Source organism: Vicugna pacos, chromosome 29 (assembly GCF_048564905.1).
Source record: "Vicugna pacos chromosome 29, VicPac4, whole genome shotgun sequence".
In the NCBI taxonomy this organism is placed as follows: domain Eukaryota; kingdom Metazoa; phylum Chordata; class Mammalia; order Artiodactyla; family Camelidae; genus Vicugna; species Vicugna pacos.
The window spans coordinates 1,114,593-1,139,128 of NC_133015.1; the positions used below are offsets into that span (position 1 = coordinate 1,114,593).

Genomic DNA, 24,536 nt, shown 5'->3' on the forward strand with positions numbered 1-24,536 from the left:
TAAGATTCAACATATGAGTGATATCATATGGTATTTTTCTTTCTCTTTCTGGCTTACTTCACTTACAATGATGATCTGTAGGTCCATTCATGTTGCTGCACATGGCATTATTTTTATTCTTTTTTATGGCTGATTAGTATTCCATTGTATAAATATACCACAACTTCTTTATCCAGTCATCTGTCGATGGACATTTAGGTTGCTTCCATGTCTTGGCTATTGTATATAGTGCTGCTATGAATATTGAGGGTGCATGTATCTTTTAGAATTAGAGTTCCCTCCAGATATATGCCAGGAGTGGGACTGCTGGATTATATGATAGGTCTATTTTTAGTTTTTTGAGGAATCTCCATACTGTTTTCTATAAGAGGGCTGCACCAAACTACAGTCCCACCAGCAGTGTAGGAGGGTTCCCTTTCCTCCACACCCTCTCCAGCATTTATCATTTGTGAGCTTCTGAATGATGGCCATTCTGACTGGTGTGTGAGGTGATACCTCACTGTAGTTTTGATTTGCATTTCTCTGATAATTAGTGATACTAAGCATTTTCTCATGTGCCTATTGGCTATTTGTATGTCTTTCTATTGCCTGGGTAGACTGCCCTAGGAGAACATTGCTAAGATTTATGTCAGAGACTGTTTTGTCTATGTTTTCTTCTAGGAGATTTATTCTGTCTTGTCTTATATTTAAATCTTTAATCCATTTTGAGTTTATTTTTGTGTATGGAGTGAGAGAGTAGTCTAACTTCATTGATTTACATGCTGCTATCCAGTTTTCCCACCACCACTTGCTGAAGAGACTGTCTTTTCTCCATTGCATATTCTTGCCTCCTTTGTCGAAGATTAATTGACCGTAGGTCTGTGGATTTATTTCTGGACTTTCTATTCTGTTCCACTGATCCATGTATCTGTTTTTATGCCAATACCCTGCTGTTTTAATTCCTGTAGCTCTGTAGTATTGTCTGAAGTCTGGGAGGGCTATTCCTCCAGTTTTGTTCCTTTTCTTCAGTATTGCTTTGGCAATCCTGGGTCTTTTGTGATTCTATATAAATTTTAGGATTGTTTGTTTTAGTTCTTTAAAAAATGTCCTGGATAATTTGATAGGGACCGCATTAAATCTGTAGATTGCCTTGGACAATATGGCCATTTTAATGATATTGATTCTTCCAATCCAAGAGCATGGGATATCTTTCCATTTCTTTAGGTCATCTTTAGTTTCCTTAATCAATGTTTTGTAGTTGTCCATCTATAAATCTTTCATCATCTTGGTCAGATTTATTCCTAAGTATTTTATTGTTTTGGATGCAATTTTAAAAGGGATTATTTCTTTACCTTCTTTTCCTGCTAATTCATTGTTAGTATAAATAAATGCAACTGATTTTTCATACAGGTAACTTTTAGCTTGCTTGCTTACTTAGCATGATCTCCTGGACATTGTTTGGTGGTTTGGCATAAAGTATAATTGTTTAAAACTGCCAGTTACTGTTGGCTAAATAGTGAAATATAATTAAAGCTAATGGTGATTAATTCAGGCTCTGTTCCAGGCTCAGGATTAAAGTCATGAACAAAATGGACCATAATCCCTGTCCACCCAGCCCTTACTTTTGGATGGGGAAGGACAGATGACTGATGAAGAAGCAAATAGAATATTGCAAGGTGATACACAAGTGAATGAGGCTGGAAGGGGCAGGTCACTGGGCTGTCTGGAAGGCTTACTTAGTCTTCTTGAGCAAAAATTTGAAGAAGGTGAAAGTGAGGCCACTTAGGAAGCAGCCTTCCAGCCAGAGGGCATGCTGAGGACACTGCTCTGGTGTGGGAATGTGCCCCTTTTGAAGACCAGTGTTGGGCCAATCTGGTTGGGAGCAAAGTGAGGAAGAGGGAGTGTCATGGCCTCATCAGCGAGATGCTGGAGGGTTTTGAGCAGAGGAGGGACATGGTATAACTCTTTAAATAGGACTCTTTAAATAGGACTCTGGGTGTTGTGGGGAGAATGGCTAAGGCGAGGAGCGGGGGGAGAGGGGGAAGAAAGGGAGCAGGGAGACCAGGAAATCCTTGGTTGATCCAGGAGAGAGGAGATGGTGGCTTGGAGCTGTGTGGCACCATGGAGGTGGGTAAGCAGCGGTCAGATTCTCCTACTTTAAGGCACAGATGACATGATTTTGTAATGAATGACCTTGACAATTGCCTGAGCCTGTAGAATGACACATTTTCCAGAAGTGAAATATGGAAGACCCTGGGAGAGCTGCTTTGGAGAGGAGAGCTTAAGAATTCAGTTTTTGAACACGAAAGATTTAAGATAGTCTTGGATATCTCAGTGGAGATGTTGACCAAGCAGTTAGATATACAGAGTTCAGAGGAGGAGGATGACATTTGTAAAAAGCATATGGGTGGAATTTTAAGCCCAAGGTTTTGGGATCTAGGGAAGAGGGTCAAAGATTGAGCTGTAAGAAGTTGGGGCCACGGGGAGGAACTACCAGAGGAGACTGAGATGTGTCCATGTTAACTCATTTACTTTACATAACAATGCTGTGAAGAAGATGCTGCCTTTTTCCCAGCTTACATGGGAGGAGACTGAGGCACAGAGCTGTTGAATAAGCTGCCAAACGTCACACAGTGAGTATGTGGTCAGTCTGCGGTTTGAACCAGGTGCCATACACAGCCTCTCTGCTATTGGCAGTTTCTGTAATTATTACAGGTGGGGAAAACTGAGTCTTAGGGATGAAATGACTTGCCCAAGGTGACAGAGCAGGAACATGAACTCAGATTCGTTGCTTCAAGAGCTCAGGCTCCTAGTCACTGTGCCACGCTGCCTCCTCAGAGGGAAAGTTTTGTTTTTTTTTAAGGATAGGAGCAAAAAGCCTTTCTCCCTCTCTCAGATCTCAGCCTTGGGCAGTCCCCTCCCCCTTACTCACGAGGTTTTCCTGGAGTTTCTCTGCAGATGGAGAGAGGGAGCCACCAGCCAGTCTCCGCCCCCATCTCCCCTCTTCTCCTCTCCTGGTTGGTTAGCGCTGTGCCAGGACAGAGGACGCAGTCGAACGTGCTCCTGACTTTGAGAAGCTCCGGTCTCTAGGGCGTCCCATGCCTGGCTCTGTGAGGCTGGGAGGAAGCGCCATCCCCTCTCAGGTGCCTCACCGGGAAGAGAGCGCACTGGGTGAGAGCAGCTGTTCCCGCGGGACCTTCAAATTGCCCCTGGTGGTCCTGGCACTCCCTTGATTAAGAAACCTTAGATAGGGTGACTTTTTTTTCCCCAATGTTCTCTTCTTTATGATTTTTTTAATTGAAGTATAGTTGATTTACAATGTTGTATTAGTTAAGATGACTTTTTAAATACTTCTTCACTTTGAAATGATTGCAGATGTACAGAATAATTACAATAAGACGACAAAGAATTCCTGCATATCCTTTTCCAGATTCTCCAACTGCTTATATTTTACCACATTTGCATTGTGTCCTTTCTCTCCTAGATAAATAGATCAGCCAATCAGTAGATTCTATATATAGAGAGAGATTGCTCTTTATCCCTAAATACTTCAGTGTGTGTTTCCAAAGAACACAGACATTGTTTTACATAATCACAGCACAGGAAATAAACATTGTACAGCACTATAGTTTATAGATCTTATATTTCACCAGTTTTCCCAATGATGGCCTTTCTAGCCAAAAAAATTGAAAAAAATTAAATGTAGAGTTACCATGTGACCCAGCAATTCTGCTTCTGGGTATATACCCAAAAGAATTGAGAGGAAGGACTTGACCAGCTACCTGTACAACATGTTCTCAGCAGCATTATTCAGGTTAGCCAAAAGGTGGAAATGACCTGAACGTCCATCAGTGGGTGACTGGATAAGGAAAATGTGGTCCATACATACAATGGAATATTATTGAGGCTTAAAAAAAAGGAGATCCTGTCACATGCTACAACATGGGTGAACCTTGAGGATTTTATGCTACGAAAGTAAACCAGACAGAAAAGGACAAATACTATATGATGCCACCTCAGTGAGGCATAGAGAATAGTCAGATTCATAGAGAATGAAAGCAGGATGGTGGTTACCAGGAGCCAGAGGGATGGTGAGTTATTGTTTGATGGGGACAGTTTCAGTTTGGGAAGATGAGAAAGTGCTGGAAATGGATGGTGGTGAATGTACTTAATGCTGCTGAATTGTACACTTAAAAATGGTTAAAATGGTAAATTATGTTATGTATATCTTACCACAATAAAAAAAAGTCTAGATCAGCATCTAATCCAAGATCATACATTACATTTAGCATCCAACATTTTTATTGGCTCTTTGAATTAATATCTATTTACTCCCTTTACTCATTCTGCCACTTTTTGACTGTGGAACCCTGGGTCGGTTACTTAACCATGCTATGCCTCAACTTCTGTATTTGCAAAGTGAGTAATAAATGGGCCTAGAGATCTACAAGGAATAAATGCTAATGTATGTAACAGGCTTAGAACAATCCCTAGGTTTAAATGAAATCTTTATATTTTCAGGCAATGAATCCTTTGTTATATGTGTTGCAAGTAGCCTCTCACTTGCCTTTAATTGCGTTTGTGATTTCTTTGGTCACACAAAAGTTTTAGACTTTCATGGAGTTTAAAACTTGTATCTTAGATTTTAATCAACTTGGAATGTGTTGTCCGTGGTAGTGGGAGACAGACACTAGGGTAATTTTTTCCTCACTGGCTCGTGGATTGTCTCAGTCCATGTGTTTACTGATGATCTCTCCTTTCCCCTGATTTGAAACACTGTCCTTATCATATATTAAATTCCCATTTGCACATCCTGTCTGTCTGTGGATACAGTTTTATCGGTTGATCTTTGTCTCGTTGTCCTGTGCTGACTCAGCGTGCTGATTTTGCTCTGCGTGATACACTTTGATGTCTGAAAGGGCAAGCCCCAGGGGACTTCAGACACCACTGAAAGGGGTGGGGGGAGGTTCAACTTTAGCACCTTCAGCACCCCGCTCCCCAGGCTTTTCCCATTTCACTCCTCTGCCCTCAACCTTCAGTGGCTTCCCCTGTCCTCCACAAAGTCTGCTCCCAAGATACTGTCCATCCTGGGATGCAAGTGACTGATAACAGACTTTAATACTTTTTAGTGTGAAATATTTTAAATGTTCTGATAAAAGTAGAAAATAATAAAATGAGCATCTAGTTTGTTTACAGAATAAACATCTATACTCCCGTGTTTATTAATCTTTAACCCTGTGCCATCTTTGTTTCAGCTTTTTAAAATAAGAAATAAATTATAGCAGTTATGGTGGAGACCCAAAGCTACTCTCGTGAATTCCATGTTCATCATTCCCATGTGTACAGATTTCCCACTTTCCCCACCTCTTTGTGTTCAATGACCTTTGCAGGAGGGGCCATCTTACGCCCAGAGGACTTGTTTAGAGAATTTTCCAGGCAGTAGCTCAGAAAAGGCAAAGGGGAGGCAGGAGGTGGTGGCTGCAGCTGAAGAAGAAAGAAGACAGCTTTGGCAGCAGGATCCCAGCAGCGGGGCAGGAGCTTTGAACAGGGAAGGGAAGGCTCCCAGGGGCTTTTAGGGCCAGGGAAGAAACACTCTTCCCAGTGGAGGTGATTCAGGCAGCAGCAGGGAGAGGATATGACTGGGGGTTGGAGGTGAGAAGCCCGCAGATCCAGTGGGTACAGATTCCTAGGAGAAGTGCTGCTTAATTCCTCCCCTGGGGGTCAGGAAAGCTGTGCACAGCTGGACCACAGCCCCTCCTCCAACAACTTTGCCTGCGGCCATGTCTGTATCTAGTCCTGTCTGGGTCTCAGGTGGATTTCTGCAGACTTTACCATCTCATTTGCTTTCCTACACACGCATCTGCCCTCTGCTCTCTGTCCCATGCTCCACTTCCATCTCTGCCTCCACCACCAGTGGAAATGCTGCCCAAGGCATAAGAAGATGAGGCAGAAATGCCGTGGCTTCTCCCTTCTTCCTGTCTCCCATTGGCCCAACCATGCTGGAAACCAGCTGAGTCTGCAGGGTTCAGCCCCTCTGCGATGCAGAGCAGAGGTGGGCAAGAAGTGTATCTGAGGGCTGACTCTCGTGGGACTGGTACCTTGCCTTTGCCAGTTCTTTGAAGCTGAGCTGTGCTGTCCAGTATGGCAGCCAGTAGCCACATGTGGCACTTGAGCACTTGAAATTAACGTATGCTCTACACGGATTTCAAAAATCTAGTATGGAGAGAAGTATGTAAAATAGCTCATTGATCATTTGTATATTAATTACCTATTGAGATAAATATATTGAGATAAATGTAATATATTATTAAATTTAATTTTACCTTTTCTTTTTTCCTTCTTTAAATCTAGCTACTGGATCATTTAAAATTACGTCTGTGGCTCCTATTTGTTGGCTAGTGCTGCTTAAGGGTATACTTGTACCAGCCTAGATCATTGGTATTGTAACAAAATGCCTTTCCTATACAAAGGTCATGCCCTTGACACACAGCCTGGAGGGTCTGTCTAGCCAAGGTGTTACAAATCTGGGACTGTGATGGCCTCGAGCCATCCACACTCACTGACATTTCTGACCAAGTGTGTCAAACAGGAAGGTTGGGCTCCTCTGCTTTTTAGGAATCATACAGGGTGTAGGTCAAGGTCAATGTTCAACATTAGCCAGAGAGCCTAGCTAACGTTTAATACGATGCTAAAGGCCCTACCGTACGTCTAGATAGCACATTGCAGGGGAAGAGCCGTACTGTTACTACTACTTTCTGTATAGATTTTTTATGGTTCACCAAGGTCCTTCATTTCACCCTTGCAGAGTTGCACAGCCTTACTGTCCCCATTTTATAGAGGACGAAATGAAGCCTGAGAGAGCACATGGATTTTTAGTGGCTCTTACACTTCTGATGTATCACTTGAGGGGCTTGTCAAAATGGAGAATACAGACTCTGCCGTCAGAGAGTAATTCAGTGGGTGGAGGGTGGGGCCCAGGGACCCTGTGTGGCTGGCTTTGGGGACTGTCACGCAGGTGGTTGTGAGACTGTACTTTGGGGGCCCTGAGCTCTCGTGAGATCAATGGTGGGACTGGGCTTGAGCTGGGCTTCTGATGGCCAGTGTGGGGCTCTGCCCCAATGCCATGCTGTCCTGAATGTCCACAGGTCCACCGTCGTTTGTTGCTAGGTGCACGGGATGATCCACACATGCATGCCTGGCCTCCAGCTCTGGCCTTGACCCTGTAGGGGGTCTAGTGTGGCTGAGGAATAGTCAGGAGGTCAAACATGGTGCTGTTTTCTCAAATCTCATAATTATCCTATGTGGTGTCTGGTTGGCCTTGGAACGTAGCGGAATGTTCATGACGTTAGATGAAGGGAGATGGGTTTGCCTGCCATACGCATATACCAAAGGGTCACCTCCATGTGGAATTTGAAGTTGCCAACTTGGACCTGCTGGTAGAGAAAGATTTGTCTTTGAAAGTGACTGAGCAAGATTTCATACCAGCTGTACTGCAGAAGGATGGGACCATTCCTAGGGGGCCAGGGCAGAGTGAGGATGAGCCTGTGTGTCCTGCCATCGCTGACCACCCCTTTCTCCCCTGCAGTGGATGGTGGACTGCAGCGAGCAGCTGGACAGCAGCTGTTCCTTCTCCCGAGGACGAGCCCCCTCGCAGCAGGTAGGGAGCCAGCTCCATCCGGGGGTTTTCATGGTCTTGTCTGTCTGGGTTCCTGGGCTGCCCACCATGGTGCTCCTGAGAAGGTGGTGATGTGGAAAGAGTAGGAAACAGGAGAGGGGAGGGTGCTGTCTGCACTCTGGAAAGTTCTCCCTGAATACCCAGCCACAGTGAAGCTCTCCCTCCCCAGAACACATAGATTCGTAAGATTTATTTTCAGTAGCAACATAATTTATAATAACAAACATCCGCAAACAGCTAATGGTCCGTTGAGAGGGGAATGGATAAATGATACATGATATATCCTTACTGTGGAATATACACAACAGTCAAACGCATGAACTAGAGGTTCGCACATCAACATTGATGGCGGATCCTGCAAATAAGGGGACCCCTAGGATTTTGGTGCTGGTGAGGCCACTTTGGAGATCACTTCTGCTCCAGGTTTACAGAGGACCTGGAGGGGCAGGCTGAGGGGGTGAGGTGTCAGGTACCTGTCCACTTCCCCGGCCAACCAGCTTCCTGGGACCAGAAAGCCTGGGCTGCTTGCCTGTGAGATCCCAAGGGGCCCCCTGTGCATCATGTGGCCGGGAGGGAAGGAGGCAGCTGCTCTTTGAGAGCCATCCCTGGTGACCCCCAGGTCCCGCACACCCTCTGGCTGTCCAGCTGTTCTTGCTGATGCCTCATCCTGACCTGTGGGAGGTGGTGGGATCAGAGGCTGGAAAAAACCATCTATCTCCAAGCCCCAGCCCAGCCTCACCCTACACCTGTCCAGAGAGATGAGGGAGGCTCTGTGGGCTCCTGCAGTAACTTGCTCCCAGTCCCAAAGCAGCTGCGTGAACACATTGCCCAGGCCCACTTGCTTGTGTCAGCTTCAGTCCCGTGATGCTGATGAGAGCAGCTCTTCTGTACTCTGTCCTGAGAGCAGGTGGTCAGTGGCCTCGGTGTGGCTCTTTCTTAGGCTGTAGGGCTTTGCTGTACCGTGGGGCGGGAGGACAGCGGCCCTGGGTCGTTCTCCCACGTGACAAGATGCTCATTTGTGTGTGTGTGTGTGTGTGTCTCATTGATTCTAAGTAGGAGGCCTCGATAAAGCCAGGGTGGGGCGGGGCAGGAGACCCAGGTTTCTCCTTTTCGCTCTGCCATGCCACAAACTGGGTGGCAATTCTCAGCTTCCTCATATAAACACCAGGAGACCTGATGGCCTCTGAGAGTTCTTCTAGCTTCTCCATGCTGTTTGTAGATGAGGAAGCTGGGTCCATGGAGCTGTGATGACGTGACCAAGCTGGGACTTGAACCCAGGTCTGTCGCCTGCCCCATCCCCTCGCTGGCCCTTTACCTTGCTTACTATAGCAGGTAGCCTTCTATGGAGGCCTTTGGTCCCCATCACCAGACTGCTGGTCCTTGCTCCGGGACCCCATTTGTACCCCCTGAACCCCTCCAGCCCTTGGCCTAGGACCTGGCACATGAGGGGCACCGTCTCCAGTGTCTGCCGATTGTCTGGGATTTCCTACATCAAGATTCCCTTAACTCTTCAGCGGCAAAGGTGGCTTGGATTTGGGAATTCAAGAACTGGAGAGAGAGGGCTTCAGGGAAGGGCTGAAGTTCTCAGACTGAGGACCTAAGAGGCTTTACCAGTGAGAGACTAAAAAACCAGCTGTTTGTTATTTAGTAGGTGTCTGATTCTGGAATCTTCCAGAGTCTACCTTCTTCTCTCTCTCCTTTGCCTCCATTTTTGGGCCCCCTCTCCCTGCTTTTTCCCTCTGGTCCCATTCTCCCATCTCTCCGGACAGGCTTCCCAGGGAGTGGGAATGGCGTGTCCTCCCACTTGCCCCTCATCTGCCTCCCTCCCTCTGGGTTGTCCTTTCACAGATGCCTTTACCCCTGGAGGAGGGTGGGTGGGGAGTTGGCCAGGGCTGGGGGCTTGCGGGAAGGGGTACCCTGGCACCGTGAGGACCAGCCGACCCCCATTCCCACCTTGAGAAGCAGCTGAGCAGTCAGCTTGGGATAAGCAGGGGATGAATGAAATGCACCTGAATTTCAAGAACTTGTAAAAGGCTCACATTGGATCCTTTCTTGGGAGGTAGAACTGAGACCCAGGTCGGTTACAGGGGACAAGCCCCAGGAAGGTGGAGATGGGCTCTCAGAATATAAACCCGCCTTACTTCCCTGACATGCCAGGAGCACGAGCATTCTTAGTAGGGGTCTCCTGAAGGCCGTGGGGCCATGGGCACTCCCACCGCCCCCATGTAGAGTCTCTCTGGTCATCTCAGCCGGAGGAAGGGGGAGACACCTGCTTCCAAGAAGCAAAGGAGTGGGCAGGGTGCCGCATGAGCAGCCGGCCTCAGCCCCACGTGCCGCGTGCCGCGTGGGTTAGGGGTGCAGACTCTGCGGTGTCCACGTGCGGCGAGCCGGCGGGGCTAAGAGGGAGGGCTGCCCCGCCTGAGTCCCGGTGTGGCGGCGCCCCTGTGCTGTGCGGGGCTGCTGGAGGCCGAGGCAACTCAGCCAGTCCTAGAGTTCAGGGTATTTGCAGAGGGATTTTTCATAGATTCCTCAGCCGGGGGATGTTTGTAGAGGCCTGGAGCATAGCTTCTGCCTTCAGGGGCCTTACCTCTTAGAAGGACAGGATAACGTGTGAAAGAAGGCCCAGTGCAGGGCAGGAGATGCAGGGTCCAAAGGGTGGCCAGATCTCTGGTGACCCAGAGCTGAGCTGGGGCAGGCCGAGCAGGGGGGGTGGCACCAAGCAGGGGAGGTGGCACTGAGCGGGACCTTCTGGATGGACTTGGACACTCTACACTGCACTGCATGGGGAGGCAGGAGCTGGATTGAAACGAAGTCTCCTGAGGTCAGGAGAACCTTGCTCGGTGATAAAAAGCCCGATTTTTAGACATTAGTGACTCAGTTAATTAGCATACAAACAATGAAGTGCTGTGGACAAGTCTCTTTCTTGCTACAACCTGGGTGAGTACTCAGGCTGGCACAGTAGCTCAGCCATGTTGGGACAGCCTGCTTCCTTCTCTGCTCTGCCTCTCTAGGGTGTGGCCTTTGTCCCGTGGCCCCGTAGCTCAGGTCCACATCCACACTCCTGACAGTGGGAGCATCCTGGACCTCTTCCCCGGGAGCCTCGGGCGTCCCCTCATGAAGCAGCATCTTCTGGCGCCCTCTGGTGGAGGGATCAAAGCTGGCCAACCTCCCTTAAGTGACCGCATCGTTAAGGAAAGCCCTAGAACCGGCGTGCTGCAGCTGTCCCTGCCCACCCGCCCTGCAGTGGCCCTGACGGCGGGGAGAGCCAGAGAGCTGCCAGCTGAGGAGAGCTTCTTGCTGGACAGCTCTGACGGGAGGCTGCTGCCTGGACATCCAGCAAGGGCCCCTTCATCCTGGTCCACCACATGTAGGGGCAGTGGACTGGCTTGTAGGGCCATGAGCACACCCACTGCCCCTGACTGCACCCTCTCAACCAGGCAGACACCCTCACGCTGATTCATGGGGGGACCGGGATGTTCCACATGTACATCTGCCTGTCCGGCTGGTCGTCAGCCGTGAGCTGGGCGCTAGGGCTGCTTCTACATCCCTGCCCGCCCCTAGCCTAAGGCCTTGCACACAGTGGGTGCTCAGTCACGACCCCTGAGTTGGCTCGGACCTGGTCCAGGCAGACGTTCCCTAGCGGACCCTGTTCTTCTGGCCACACCAACTTGGCTGAGCTTTCGGGGGTCACTGAGATAATGGGGCAGCTCTGCTACCCCATCCTCCCCCTGGGGGAGAATTTCAGGGGGAAACAGGCTAGACTGAGACTGGGGTGGCTGGCTGCTCTAGCAGTTTCCCTGACTACCCCACCTTGGCCACGTGTGCCCAGGGCAGTGGGGCCGGCAGGAGGGTGCTGAGGTGCTCAATTCTGCCCAGGAAACCGTGTGGTGGGTCACAGACCATGCGCCAAATGAGAGACCAGGTGCAGACCCATCTGGGGAGCAGTCATGCACTGGGATTATTTATTTTGTTATTTTAATTAATGTAAAAAAAAAAGAAAAATCTTCTCTGAACCCTTTCAGAGGCACAAAGTTAGGGTAACCCCAGATAGAATCCCATGAGCTGGGAAGAAGGGGGCCCAGAGAGTCCAGAACAAAAAAATCCAGGCTCCACATAGCCCTGAAGAGGCCTGTCCAACTGCCAGCAATCAGGACTCAGCTGTATTTAGGATTGTTTGGTGTCCTGGCAGCCTCTTTCCAAGAGAGCTTGTCCATCACCTTGTCATTTACCTAGGAGGCTGAAATACAGTTTCCACCTTTCCATTGTAACGGGAAGCTCATGGAGATGATGTAGAAGAAAGTGCCTGAAACAAGAGAGTGCAGCCCGGTGCATTTAGAAAATGTCTCCAGGCACCAGCAGGGGGTTTAGCATCCAGGGAAGGAAGCCAGAGGCGTGTGAAAGGTTGTGTGGAGTCTGCCACAAATAGCTCTTCTCCATCTGCACAGCAGTGCCAAGGAAATGAAATTAATGTGCACAACAGCAGCAGGGCCTCTAATTAGACCTTGAGAAGGACTTCCTGACTGAAGGACTTGTTGGCCCATAGTGTTGGCTGTTGAGCGAGTGATGTAATCTCTGCTGGGAACCTGGTGAGCACACCTCCTCACCAGACAGATCGTGTGGAGCCCTGAGAAAGGGAGGCATGTGCCAGAAATGATGTCCTGAGTCCTGGCTGACAGCCTGTGATCCCGCACTCCCTGGAGGGAGGAGAGAAGGCCACTCCCGTGTTCCACCATGATGCCAGTAGCACATCAGAGCATCAGGTGGAAAGAGCCTTATCCCAGGTGTCAGGAGAACCAGATGTTGACCCACGTGTGGCACACACTCCAGTCTCCTCTGAAGAACGGGGTTTGGGCTCCACAGACTTCTCTGAGCCTCTCTGGAAACCTCTTACACTATTTACATTCTGTGTCTCCATGAAATGGGACCAAATAGCTGCTAATAGCAGTAGCAGGTCTGGATTTTCCTATTTCTCTACTGTTCCCCACACCTACCTTGATACCTGTGGCATCCTGCAGGTTAGGGATACCCTGGGAGTCACCGCTGACTCGGACCCAGGAGATGACAGGTAGCAGGTGGAGGTGAATCATAAGTGCACTGTTTACCCCTCTCGTACCTCTTTACCTCTGGAAAAGGGTAGAAGGAGCTTTCTGCCAGTCATCTTGCTGCCCTCCAGGAATTATAGTATCTGATTCAGAGCCAATGTAAAAACTCATTAGTGCAAAAGATATCTTAGTCAGAGTGCCTAGATTTTTAATCAGCTTCTACAGATATTTAAGAAATATTATATTTCTGTTCAGGCAGCATTTATTGAGCGCCTGCTGTGAACCTGGCTCACATCTGAGCTGGAGCCTTTGGGCTCACTACCTGTTTGTAGGGGTGGAGGCTAGTTAACATGAAACAGGCCGAAGGCACACACAGTAAGTGCCCCCAAAGGGACGTCCTGAGCTCAGACACTGCAGTCATTCCAAAGAGTGGTCCTGTTGGTCTCTGTGGATAGGGAGATGTCTTGCAGGACATGAGATTTGATCTGTGCCTTCAGGAATGGGTAGGATGTCTTCCCGGGTGGAGGGGAAGAGAGAAAAGGATGAAGAGAGAAGAAACGGCATTGGCAGAGACTTGAAATTGGCCATAACGTTGGGGTGTGCCAGAGGCAGGAGAGAGCACAGCGGGAGTAGCTGGTCAGTGCTGGATGTTACCAGGGTGGTGGGGGATGAGGGTGGTGAGACCAGAGGTGTCTGTGTGCCATGCTGAGATGCTGGAACTGCTGTCCCACCCCACCCATTTGTGCACCTTGTCCATCTTATATTTCCTCTGGTGTTCCATACAGGGGAAGTCTGCCCTCTGTATCAGTCAGGATAGCCTGGGAAATGCTGTGGTAACAAACAGCCCTGAATCTCAGTAACTTTAAACCATCCATTCAGGACCCAGCTTGGCAGAGCAGGTGCCATTTTCACCAGTCGTCATGACAGGGAACAGACCACCGGAGGGGCTTGTGTTGGCAGTTCAACGCTCCAGCCTAGATGTAACGCATGTCACTTCCACTCTTAGCTGGTTGTCCACAACTAGTCACACAGCCCCACCCAACCATAAACACACTGAAAAGTATAATCCTACCATTTGCCTGGAACAGGGAAACCAGAACTATTTGGTGACTGGCTAGAATGACTGTCACATGCCCCACCTCTACTGGAAACTCAGCAGCGGCTGTGGCTGACTTCTTCCCCCCTTATCTCCTTCAGATCCAGAGCTAGGCAGGTCTCCAGTGAACCCTAAGGATGTGGACTTTCAGGATGACAAGAAGCTCAGAGGTCCCCTGATCCAACCCCTACCCTGCAGTGCAGGATCCCCCTCAGGACGTGTCCAGAAATGGAGAGCTCACTGCTTCCAGAGGCGTCTCAGAGCATTGTGGGGCAGCTCCACTGAGAACAGCATCTTTCTTTGATTCAGTCCAAACCACCTCCTCGAAACTCCAGCTAATGGTTTCAGTTTTGTTGCATGGCTATTTAGCTTCTTCCCCAGCAAGTCTGCTTTTAAAGCTAAACATCCTCATTCCTGCAGCCGTTTCCTTTTGCCAGGGTTCACTCATTCCTTTGTTTGTTTATTTGTTCTTTCATCCATTGATCCAGTCAGCACGTTATCACTGAGGGCCACCTGTGTGCCAGGCACAGGCATGGTGCTGGGAAGCTGGTGTTGGGACATGGAAGGAGACGGGTGTAGTCTCTGTTTACATGGAGAGCAGACTGGGGAGAATGGGCATTTAAACCACAGACTAAGAAGTCTGGGACATGACACGGTGGTTCCCAGGTCCTGCTGCATCCTGGGTTGCTCCTCTGGGAGCACCAAAAGTATGGCTGCATTTCCTCTTAACAAGCCTCCTAGAATGGACCACGCTGTGATCTTGTACCTCCGCTGCTCCCAGCATGTGGGCATCTCTCTTCCAGAAGATGCCGTCTATCCCCATCCCTGAAGTGACTTCTGGCTCCAGCTCACCTGGAGGAACCCAGGATACAACACTTACCAAACACTATTGACGACTGACTTTTACAGGAACAGACAGCAACCATTCATTGAGCTCCCACTGTAAACAGCATGAGCTGTGTGGCCTGGGCTCTGTCCTCAGAGTATCTAGAATCTGCTTAGAGAAAGAAGACTTTCTCGAGTGGAAAAGCAACAGTTCAGAGCAAAGTGAGAATACGCGGAGGGAGTGGAGCTGGTGTCTGCAGGGCAGCTTGCGCCTGTAGAGGAGGTCAGATGCACGGGCGTGAGTGGGGAGGAGCCATGCTGTCATGGTAATGGCATCGGACTGGAGCAAGGAGACAGGAGTCCCAGCCTCTGTACCTCCGACTTACTGTTTCATCGCTGGTGAGATACATCATCTTGCTGCAGCCTCAGTTTCCTCTCTGCAAAACTACACTTAAAGTCATCAAAATGTTTTGTTAAAATACAGACATGGATTTCTGATTCTGGAAAGATGGAGTAGATGTTCTTTCCTACATTCCTTCTGCTAAGTGCAGTTAAGCCCTGGACATTCTATATAAAACAAACATAAGATTCTGAAAGGTGGAGAGAAGGCAGACCAGCTAGGGACCTTGGGTCTTGAGCATTGACACAGGAGTGATCTCTCTGGGTTTTCTTTTTGCTCCCTGTATCCCAGACTTGGAGCTGAAGAAGTAGGTAGCCAGGAAATGCCAATGGACACAGGTTTTTTTTTTAATGAAAGTCCTGGTAAAAGCCTACTCTAAGTGTGGGTCCAGGAGAATGACAACCTAGCAAGATAGAAACTTTTAGACAGTAGCTGCTCTACTCCAGCCAAACAGCACAGACAAAAACTGTGGCCCCTTCCCCACCCGCACCAGCAAAGAACCAGTGGGAGCCTGGATTTCCAACCCACTCTGGGCTGTAGTGAGGCCCCCTAACCCCCTCACCAGGGTGGTGTCTGAGAAGGCCAAGTAGGAAGCTGTGACTTTTGTCCCTGCTGGCTGGCAGGAAGCCCCCTGCCTCCCTCCTCACCATGTGGGGGACATGGACTCCCACCGGGGTGGAGGTGCCCCTCTCCTCCCTGCTGGGATGTGTTAGAGGAGGTTCTAAAAAAGAGCTGGGACTTCCACTGTTGCCCAGTGGTAATGAGGCCACCCCTACAGCAAGGTTAGTGGGGACGAGGTGGAGTCCTGAAAGTCCCACCTCCACCCAGCTGTACAACAGGTGCCTCCTGGGCTTCTGCCTCCACTGCACTAGTGAGGCCGTGCCCCTTCTTTCCCCTGCCAGAGCAGTATCACAGAGAGCCAGTCAAAACAGAAGATTTAAATCAGAGATTCAGAGTCTCATTACACAACAATTTGACTGTTACATAACAATCAAAAATCATTTGCATACTAAGAACTGGGAAGACTTCAAACCAAATGAATAAAGACAATCAATAGATCAACACTGAGATGTGAAATTGGACTTTATAAAAATTAAAAATTTTTGCTCTGAGGAAACCCCTGTTTAGAGCAGAAAGGGACAAATCACAAAGAGGGAGAAGATTTTGCAAGACAGATACCTGACAGAGGACAGGCATCGGGAGTATATAAAGAACTCTCAAAACTCAGCATTAAAAACAGAGCAATTAGAAAATGGACAAAATACATAAAGAGACATTTTTCACTAAAGAGGATGTAGATGTGGCAAATAAGCACACGAGGAGATGTCCATCATTAGTTGTTAGGAAAATGCAAATTAAAGCTACAACGAGGTATCTCTATATACCTATCAGAATGGCTAAAATTTTTTTAAAACTAGCGACAACATCGAACGTTGGTGAAGATACAGAGAAATTGGGTGACTCATACATAACTGGTGGGGATGTTAAGTGGTACAGCCATTCTGGAAAACAGCTTGGCAATTTCTTACAAAACTAAACCTACAGCTACCATATGATCCCTCAGCTACACTCCTGGGTGCTTTATCCCAGGGAAATGAAAACTTACGTTCACACAAAACCCTGTACTCAATTGTCTATAGTAGCTTTATTCGTAATAGCCAAAAACTGGAAACAATTCAGATGTCCTTCAGCAGGTGAATGGTTAAATAAGTTATGGCCCTCAGCAGTAAAAAGGAATCAACGGTCCACACGTGCAGCAGCCTGGGTGAATTTCCAGGGAACTAGGCGGGGTGAAAAAGGCCAGCCCCCCAACGTTGCATACTCTGTGATTCCACCTATGTAGCATTCTTGCAATGACAAGGTAATAGAAAGGGGGAGCAGGTTAGTAGTTTCGAGGGATTGGAGAAGGGGGGCGGGATGAAGGGGGTGTGGGTACAGAAGCACAGTAGGGGGTATCCTTGTGCCGATGAACGGTATCGACGACCATACCCTGGATGTGACAGTAACTATGCACCTTTATGTTTCCCTGTGGGGGAAACTGGGTAAAGGATACATGGAATCACTATTGTTTTTTACAACCAGATGTGAATTTACAATTATCTAAAATCAAAGTTCAGTTTTAAAAATACAGAACCCCTCGTTTCATCACAATCTTTCAAGGAAATCTCATGTAGAAAATCAAAAGGGGCAGCGGAAGGAACCCACCTGCCTTCTCCCTGACTCTACTCACCTCGTCACTCTGGGAGCATCTCTGCAGAATTCCAAGGTCAACCCTAGACCAGGCAATCTCTCAGCCCCTTTCCTCCCTGGCTTTCTGTGGTTCTGAGTCTGGTGCTGGCAGGAAGGGAGATATCTCCAGGGACTGGGGAGTCCCAAGAAGTCCTCCTAGTGAGAAGCCTTGGAGGAAGGGCTCCTTTCTCTGCACAGAGGCATGGGGCAGAGAGGGGGACCGGGGCCGGTGGGTGGGCCCTCATTATTTCAGCAGATACTGGGCAGGCAGCCAGCCAGAAGTCCAGGACAGGTGCTAATAATATTGCCATTTAAATCCTAAGGCTTGAGGGGAGGGCATAGCTCAAGTAGTAGAGCACATGCTTAACATGCACGAGGTCCTGAGTTCAATCCCCAGTACTTCCTCTAAAAATAAATAACTAAATAAATGTAATTACCCCCTCCACCAAATAATAAGTCCTAAGGCTTGATTAATTACCTGAGGGTGGATAAATATACTTGGTCACAGGTTTTAGTCATTATCTCCCACTCTTCCGTGGCCTTTTGTGTTTTAATTCAAAGACAGTTGAAGGTATAGAGAGAATGGACTGGCTGGACAGACAGGAAAGTTGCCTGGTAAAAGAATTGGCCTTTCCTGCTCCTGATCTCAGATTTGGTGCCACCCAGGAGACTCTCTGCTGGTCTCTGCTCAGCTGTTCTCCTGCCTCAGGCTTTTCTATTTTAGGGGGATTAAAATATTGGGGGTCCATCACTGTCTTTCCCACCAGCAAGCAGGAGTGCTGTCCTTGGTGCTGAAAACACGCGCACATGCGCGTGTGGGTTCCAAGACAAGACTGTTTATTTTTGGGTCCTGCCCTGCCCCACCACCTCCATCTGCACTTGGCCCCTCACTTCCTCTCTTACTCAAGCAAACCCAAGTCACCCTCAAAGTCTGGTTCAGTTTGGATCTGAGAGGCGTTTCAGACCTGGGCTGCAGGAAGCCCCTGTTTTGGCCCAGGAGATGCCTTTGGAGTCCTTTGGTCTCCAAACAATCTGTGTAATGTAAAAAACTCTCCCAGTGTCTTGTGCTCCACCTGCTGCCCCCACCCCGACTCGGGAATGGCCAATCTAGTCCAATGCTAGTTGTACAAAAGGAGCAGTGTGGGTCCGAGGAGCCAGAGCTACCCTCCTGGGGCCCAGGAGGCAGCTTGCAAACCTAGCGTCCTGCTTTCCCCACTTTCGGTCCATCCCTGTTGCTACTTGCAGGAAGTTTCCCCTGGAGTCCAGAGCCGCAGTTGGAGCCCCTAGCGTGGATGGCATGCAGCATGTCACATGGTGCTTAATTACGTGTTGTTATCTATTGTTCTTTCCTTTTCTGTGACTCTCCAGCTAGGTGGTAAGACCTACGTGGGCAGGGATGATCTCCTCAGACTTCAGGTGACCAAACAGTGCCTAGTGCTGTGTTAATCCACTAATGTGAGTAATAGACTGGGGCTGGAGGCAGGGGACTTGGGAGGGTGTCTTTGGAGAGGAAGGAGAGAAATCTTGTCCACCTTTTAGAGGCGTGGCCCTACTTGTCAGCTCTCCTGGGAGTCCTGTGTCTGTGGGGTTTGCTTGCTGTTGGCCCTCGTGATAGATGGAATCTATGGAAGAACATTTTACACCAAGAAGGAAAGTGGACTGGGATTCTGAGCCTTCTGAGGAGCAGGGACTGCACTGCCCTCGTCTGGTGCCCAGGCTGGGCCTTGTGGACCTGATGACCAGCAGCTGGCCCTAGTGCTGCAGTCCCAGAGTTTCAGGCCCTAGTCTCTGCAGATCCCTGCTGTTGCAGGCCCCCATCTCAGTCTGGTCAGCTCTGGTGCAAATCACAGCAGCAGACATGCTGGAAAAACCTAGACTGACATGCCCAGACATTCTCCAGTTGGAACTTCACCTGTGACCACCCCGATAATGGGGGGGGGGTCCTCCTGCTGCCCCCTGCCCTATTCTGTTAGATTCTGCCTTATTTCTAAACCCTTGCAGCCTAGAATTGTCCACACACACCTACTAGTGCACATGCACAAGCAGAAATTACTCTGCACTTGTATATTAATGAAGAAAAGCAGCGGTATAGAAGGAGGTTTCTTTTTTCCACTGCACCTGACTTGGCATGTTCTACTAGACAGTGACTCACACCCATCTTGTTTCATTCACTCATGCATGGAGCCTCCCCTCTTCCCTACACATTCCAGCTCACACCCTTACATTACGTCTTTCCCTCACTATAAGAGATTTACTCCCTGCACCAGCGCTGCCTTCCTAAGAGATGGACTCAGAGAATGCAAATGTTCATAGGGATGTGGATGTGTCCCTGCATTGTGGGAAACTCCACAGTGGGGTCAGAAGTTATTTAAATAATATAACTGCATAGTGCAGTGGTTAAGAGCATAAACTCCGGTCCATACTGTATGCGTTCCCATCCTGGGAACTAGCTCTAATGAATGTGGGCAAGTTCTCTGAGCCTCAGTTTCCTCATCAGTGAAATGGGGATGGTGATGACATCTGCCTTGTAGGGCTGTGACAGGTGTAAAGTGCACAGACAGTGCTTGGAGTGCAGTGAGTGCTGCGTCAGTGTTTGCTGTTGTCATCAACCGGGGTCTGTCCTCCCCTGAGCTGGGGTGGCTGTGCACCCAGTGCAGCCCTTTCAGAGGCAGCTTCAATCTCCCTGCCCGTGGCCAGGCCATTTCCATTTCTTTTTCTACATGATTTAAAGTGCTCATTATCCCTTTGTGATCTGTTCTGAGAACAGCACGATTCACCCTGGCATGGGGCCTCCTAATTGCCAATAAAAGGGGCTGTTGTGAAGGATTCAGCAGCGTTTAAGTGCTAAAAAGACGATCCACTGAAAAGGATGATTGTTTTTAACAAGGCTTCTTGGAACCTTGGCATTGCCACAACCTGGGGGTGCAGGGGCTAGGTGACCTCAGGGCCAGTGAAGGGGTGCGACTCAGAAGAAAGCTTATGGTCACCAGGGGCAACTGTGGAATTGCAAACTGGAGAATGTTATTGAAGAAGATAGTGAGGGTTTGTAGAGAGCTCTCAGTGAGTCCTTCCAAAAAAAAAAAATTAATGAATGATGCTGGGTCCCAAGGCTAGGATTGGTGGAGGGACCCAACAAAAAAGTAAAGCCAGAGCTACTACCATCAAGGGGATGGCAGACTAATTGGGGAACAGGGTTAACATAGAGAGCTTTAGATGACTGTTTTCCAGTGGGGGTTTGTGTAAGGGAACCAGAGTCCTACAAAATGCTCTGTGGAATAAAAAGGAAGAGTGGGGTGGCTTTCTAGCCAAAACATTTTGGGCAGTGCTGCACACGGTACTGCCACCTACTTGAAGAGTAAACATCCATCTACTACCAATAAAGACACTGAGAAAATCTGCAATAAAGTAATTTACTTAGCGCTCTTTTAGCTCAAACATTTGACTAAGGAGCCTCTTTAAAATTTTGGCCCCCCATGAAACTCTTTTCAAGATCCAGTGTTTCCAAAAGCAAGTTCCACGGATCACTTCAGCTGCACTAAATTCAAACCACCAGCATTCCTTTCCTCAGATCATTCTGATACACATTGACATTTGTGAGCCAGCGGATTAGTGTTTCTAGAACACCCCTGGGAGCACACAGTAGACCAGGAAGGGAAGGAACCACTAGGGTAGGCACTGGATGTGCTGTGGGTTCTTGGGGCACCTGCTGATAAGGAAATGGCAGAGCTGCAGGGAGGAAGGCTCTTTAGTTAGGTCCCAACAGAGAGAAAGACTGGGGGTGAGTAGAAAGAAGATTCATTTTCTCTGAGTGCAGGAAGAGCACAGTTGTCCAAAGACGAATGTAATCATGTACCTTCAGTGGCTGGGTGTGGTCTCAGAGCCGCTTCACAGACACCGGACACCGAAATAGAGTTTTGCCAGCATCCAGGAGCTGAAGGCTGCAGGGGGCGGGGCTGCCAGGAACAAGGCAAGCCCTGCCACCTTCCTCTCTGCCCTGTGTGTTGGGGGTGGCAAGGTTTGAGGGTTGGTGTCCAGAAACTCAAGAAAGAGAGATATCCAGGCACTTTACAGCTCCAAGGGCTTTGGCTGGACCTGAAATGACCCGGCAGGTGGCCCCAGGGTTGGTTTGGATGCTGACGGCCCAGGGCTGGAGGGCACTGGGTCTGGGCATGGGAAGCTGTTAGGTTCCCGGCTCAGTCCCGTGGCAGCCATGAGTCCCAGCCCCTCTGGGCACTGTCAGGTTCACCATCTCAGCTTCAGGAAGGGGCAAAAAGGAATGCTCTTCAGGGGAGGCTCTTCCCTCTCTGTGTGGAGACGTGAAGGAGACAGACTTTGTTTCCAAGTGCCAAGCCCTTTCTCCAGCCCCTGCTGGTAAAAGACGGCATGCAGTGGTTATATGCCTGTCACATCCCATTGCAACAGACTCTGAGGGGGGGGTCCAGATTCTTGCTATGTGCTGTAGTCATTGTGCCAAATCGAGTGACGAAAAGTAAGTCGTTCCCGTGACCAAGATTTCCCCTGTGGATTTCTCTAGACACTTGCCCTCTCCTGTGTTAGGACCCTGGCCTCAGTAGGGGGTCACCCTCCTGTTATATTCAACAGGAGAGGCCAAAGTCCTGCCCACGGCCCTCTGCAGTCCTGGTCAGTGGCCCTGAGGGTCCTGATTCTCGCCCAGGGCTGTTGCCTCTTCCAGGGATGCCCCTGTGCTATTCTTTCTCCCAGGACCATGCGAAGTGGGGGCTCCAGCCCCACTGTGAGGGGTGGTCCTGGGCCTTCTGTTCCTCAGTCCCGAGAATCAGTGTCGGGGCAGGGAATGGAGGCAGGAGGTAGATCCAGGTGAGAAGTAACGAGGTCCACCCTGTGGAAATGGAGGCGTGACAGCAGAGGCTTCTGCTGCGTGAGGGATGCTGGTCACTGGAACCAGGGGGTTGAGCTGCTCGGGGTTGGGGGGAGGGTTGAGGAGCAGGGCGTTTGCTGGGAACCACTGTGGTCTCAGAGTTTTTCCAGCACTTAACATAGGCTTCGGGTTATCTGTGTCAGCTCCGGAGCAAGTTCTCCGGGTTGCGGTGAGGATGGGCGGGAGTTGTAGAAATTCAATGAGGAAAATGTGTGGAGAGAGTCTATAAAGTATGAAGTACTGAAAAAATAGACGCTTCTCACTTCTGAACAGAGGTGGCAACAGCGCACTGAGCACGTGCAAGGCGCGGTGGCCTCCTTTACAGAGTACTGCCTGCGGCAAATGCCTGGGGCATCGCCCCCCCCCCCAGCAACTTCCGTTCTGTCACTCTTTCCCACCCATCAGCCAGTGGGGCCTTGTTTCTGGACCCCGAGAGCCCTAGAGGCTGGTCGGCTCCCTGCCAGGGGAGCTGCTTCAGAAGAGGCTGCAGCCGAGCTTGAGGTGCCCAGGAGCCTCTCTTAGCCTGGGGGTGAAGCCCCCTTTCAGGCTGTGACACGCACGCCAGCTCTTGGCACTGGGCTGATGGTAAACCGCCTCCCCTCCCAGCTATGAGGGACGGTGGCCCAGCCTCCAGCCTCCAGCCCAGGAGGGAGATTGATGTGCCCTCCCACTGCCCTTGAGCTGCCTTCAAGGTGAATTGTGCTCGTCCCTGTGAGATGCTTGCAGTCCTGGTTTTAGTTGTGACCTTCCCGTCCCTTTTCCATGGTTGATCCTTCTCTCTCCACCCCATGTTCCTCACTCTTTAGGAGCCTCAAATCCTAGGACAGTGAATCCATCTTGACATCCTAAACTATGAATCAGTCTCTCAGACACAGAAGCAGCAGGGCAGGCACAGGCCAGAGTCTGTTTAATCAGTCGGCAGGCATCGGAGTGTACCTACTGTGTGCCCAGTTTGGCCACCGTGGGGGCACAAGAACAGAAGGCAGCTGCAGTCCAGGAGCTTAAAATTTAGTTGGGGTCATGGATGAACCTTGAGGACATTACGCTAAGTGAAGTAAGCCAGACACAAAAAGACAAATACTGTATGATTTCATTTGTATGAGGCACTGGGAGTCATCAAAATCAGAGACAAAGAGTAGAATAGTGACTGTCAGGAGCTGGAGGAGCAGGAAATGGAAAGTTAGTGTCTAATAGGTACAGAATTTCAGTTTTACAAGATGAAAGGAGTTACGGGAATGGATGGTGGTGATGGTTGCACAATATTATAAATGTATTTACTAACACTGCCCTGTGCACTTAAAATGGTCATGATGGTGAATTTTATGTTATGTGCATTTTACCACAATAAAGAATTGGGGGAATAAAACTTAGTTGGGGAGATCCAGCATTCTTATGGACATAAGAGGGTGATGACAAAGCAATGTCATCCACTCCACGTAAGCTGAACTTGTGGGTGCCTGAGTGAGTTGTATATTTAAAGGGTCAGGGATGAGGGTGTAAGTTACTCTCCTGGAGGAGGATGTGAACTTCACTCTGGGTGAGGTCTCGAACATGTGCTTTGGAAACAAGGTTTAGTTTCTTTGTTTGATTTTTTTTTTGACCTTTACTTTAGAAGTCATTTTGAAATGTTATACCCATTGATAATTATCTTTGAAGCCTGGGAAGGGAGTTGTGAATGAGCCAGTTAATATCTCAGGAAGGTGGGGGCTGGCCCCTTGTGAGGGGTGATTGATAGAAGATGAGTCTCTCTATCGCCCCTGCAATCTCAAAGTTGCATTTGAAGCAAGCAGGGCACCAGGAGTTGGGGTGGGTAGGGTGATAAGGCAACTCTAAGAAGGAAGGGAGGAAGGGGCTGATCCTAGAGCATGAGTTGTAGCCTAGTTTGAGGATTGTAAATCATGCCGTAATTGATTAGTGATGTCTGCCACTGGTGGGGAGAGGGGATGGTGGAGCACGTGTGCCAGTCAGAAGAAACCCATGTACAGGATGTGGTACTTCACTCTCAGAGATCTCTTTATTTAAATATGAAGAATCTGAAATTCAAATTGGTGAAGTAACTTTGCTGAGGTCACGTGGCTCGTTATGGCAAGAAGGGAACACGTGTTTGGGGAGGACAGTGAAAGTCTCTTGAAGTGTGTGTCAATTCAGCTGACACTTCCTGGGCACTGAACATAGAGCTCTGGGGCACCCGGAGAGGTCCCTGCCGTCCCAGGTCCATGCCCTGGAGCAGGAGAGAGGTCACTGTGAGAAGATGCAGCGAGAATTGCCGCAGGCTGGCTCTGCAGCCACAGGGTTCCCATGCCGCTGGTAATTTCAGGGCAGAGCAAGGTGACTACGGTTTGGGAGGTCAGAGGAGCTTCTTGGAGCCAAGCATTGAAGGATGGGGCAGGAAA

The 24,536-nt window shown here is 49.2% G+C and overlaps 1 protein-coding gene across 1 annotated transcript in view; it reads left to right on the forward strand.

Moving 5' to 3' along the window:
- LOC140690158 (CBP80/20-dependent translation initiation factor-like) overlaps nucleotides 1-24,536 on the forward strand; it is a 44,070-nt gene that overhangs the window by 5,756 nt on the left and 13,778 nt on the right. The window contains exon 2 of the mRNA XM_072951653.1: nucleotides 7,565-7,636. Within this exon, the coding sequence (XP_072807754.1) occupies nucleotides 7,565-7,636 (72 nt within the window). The remainder of the gene's footprint in view (nucleotides 1-7,564; nucleotides 7,637-24,536) is intronic.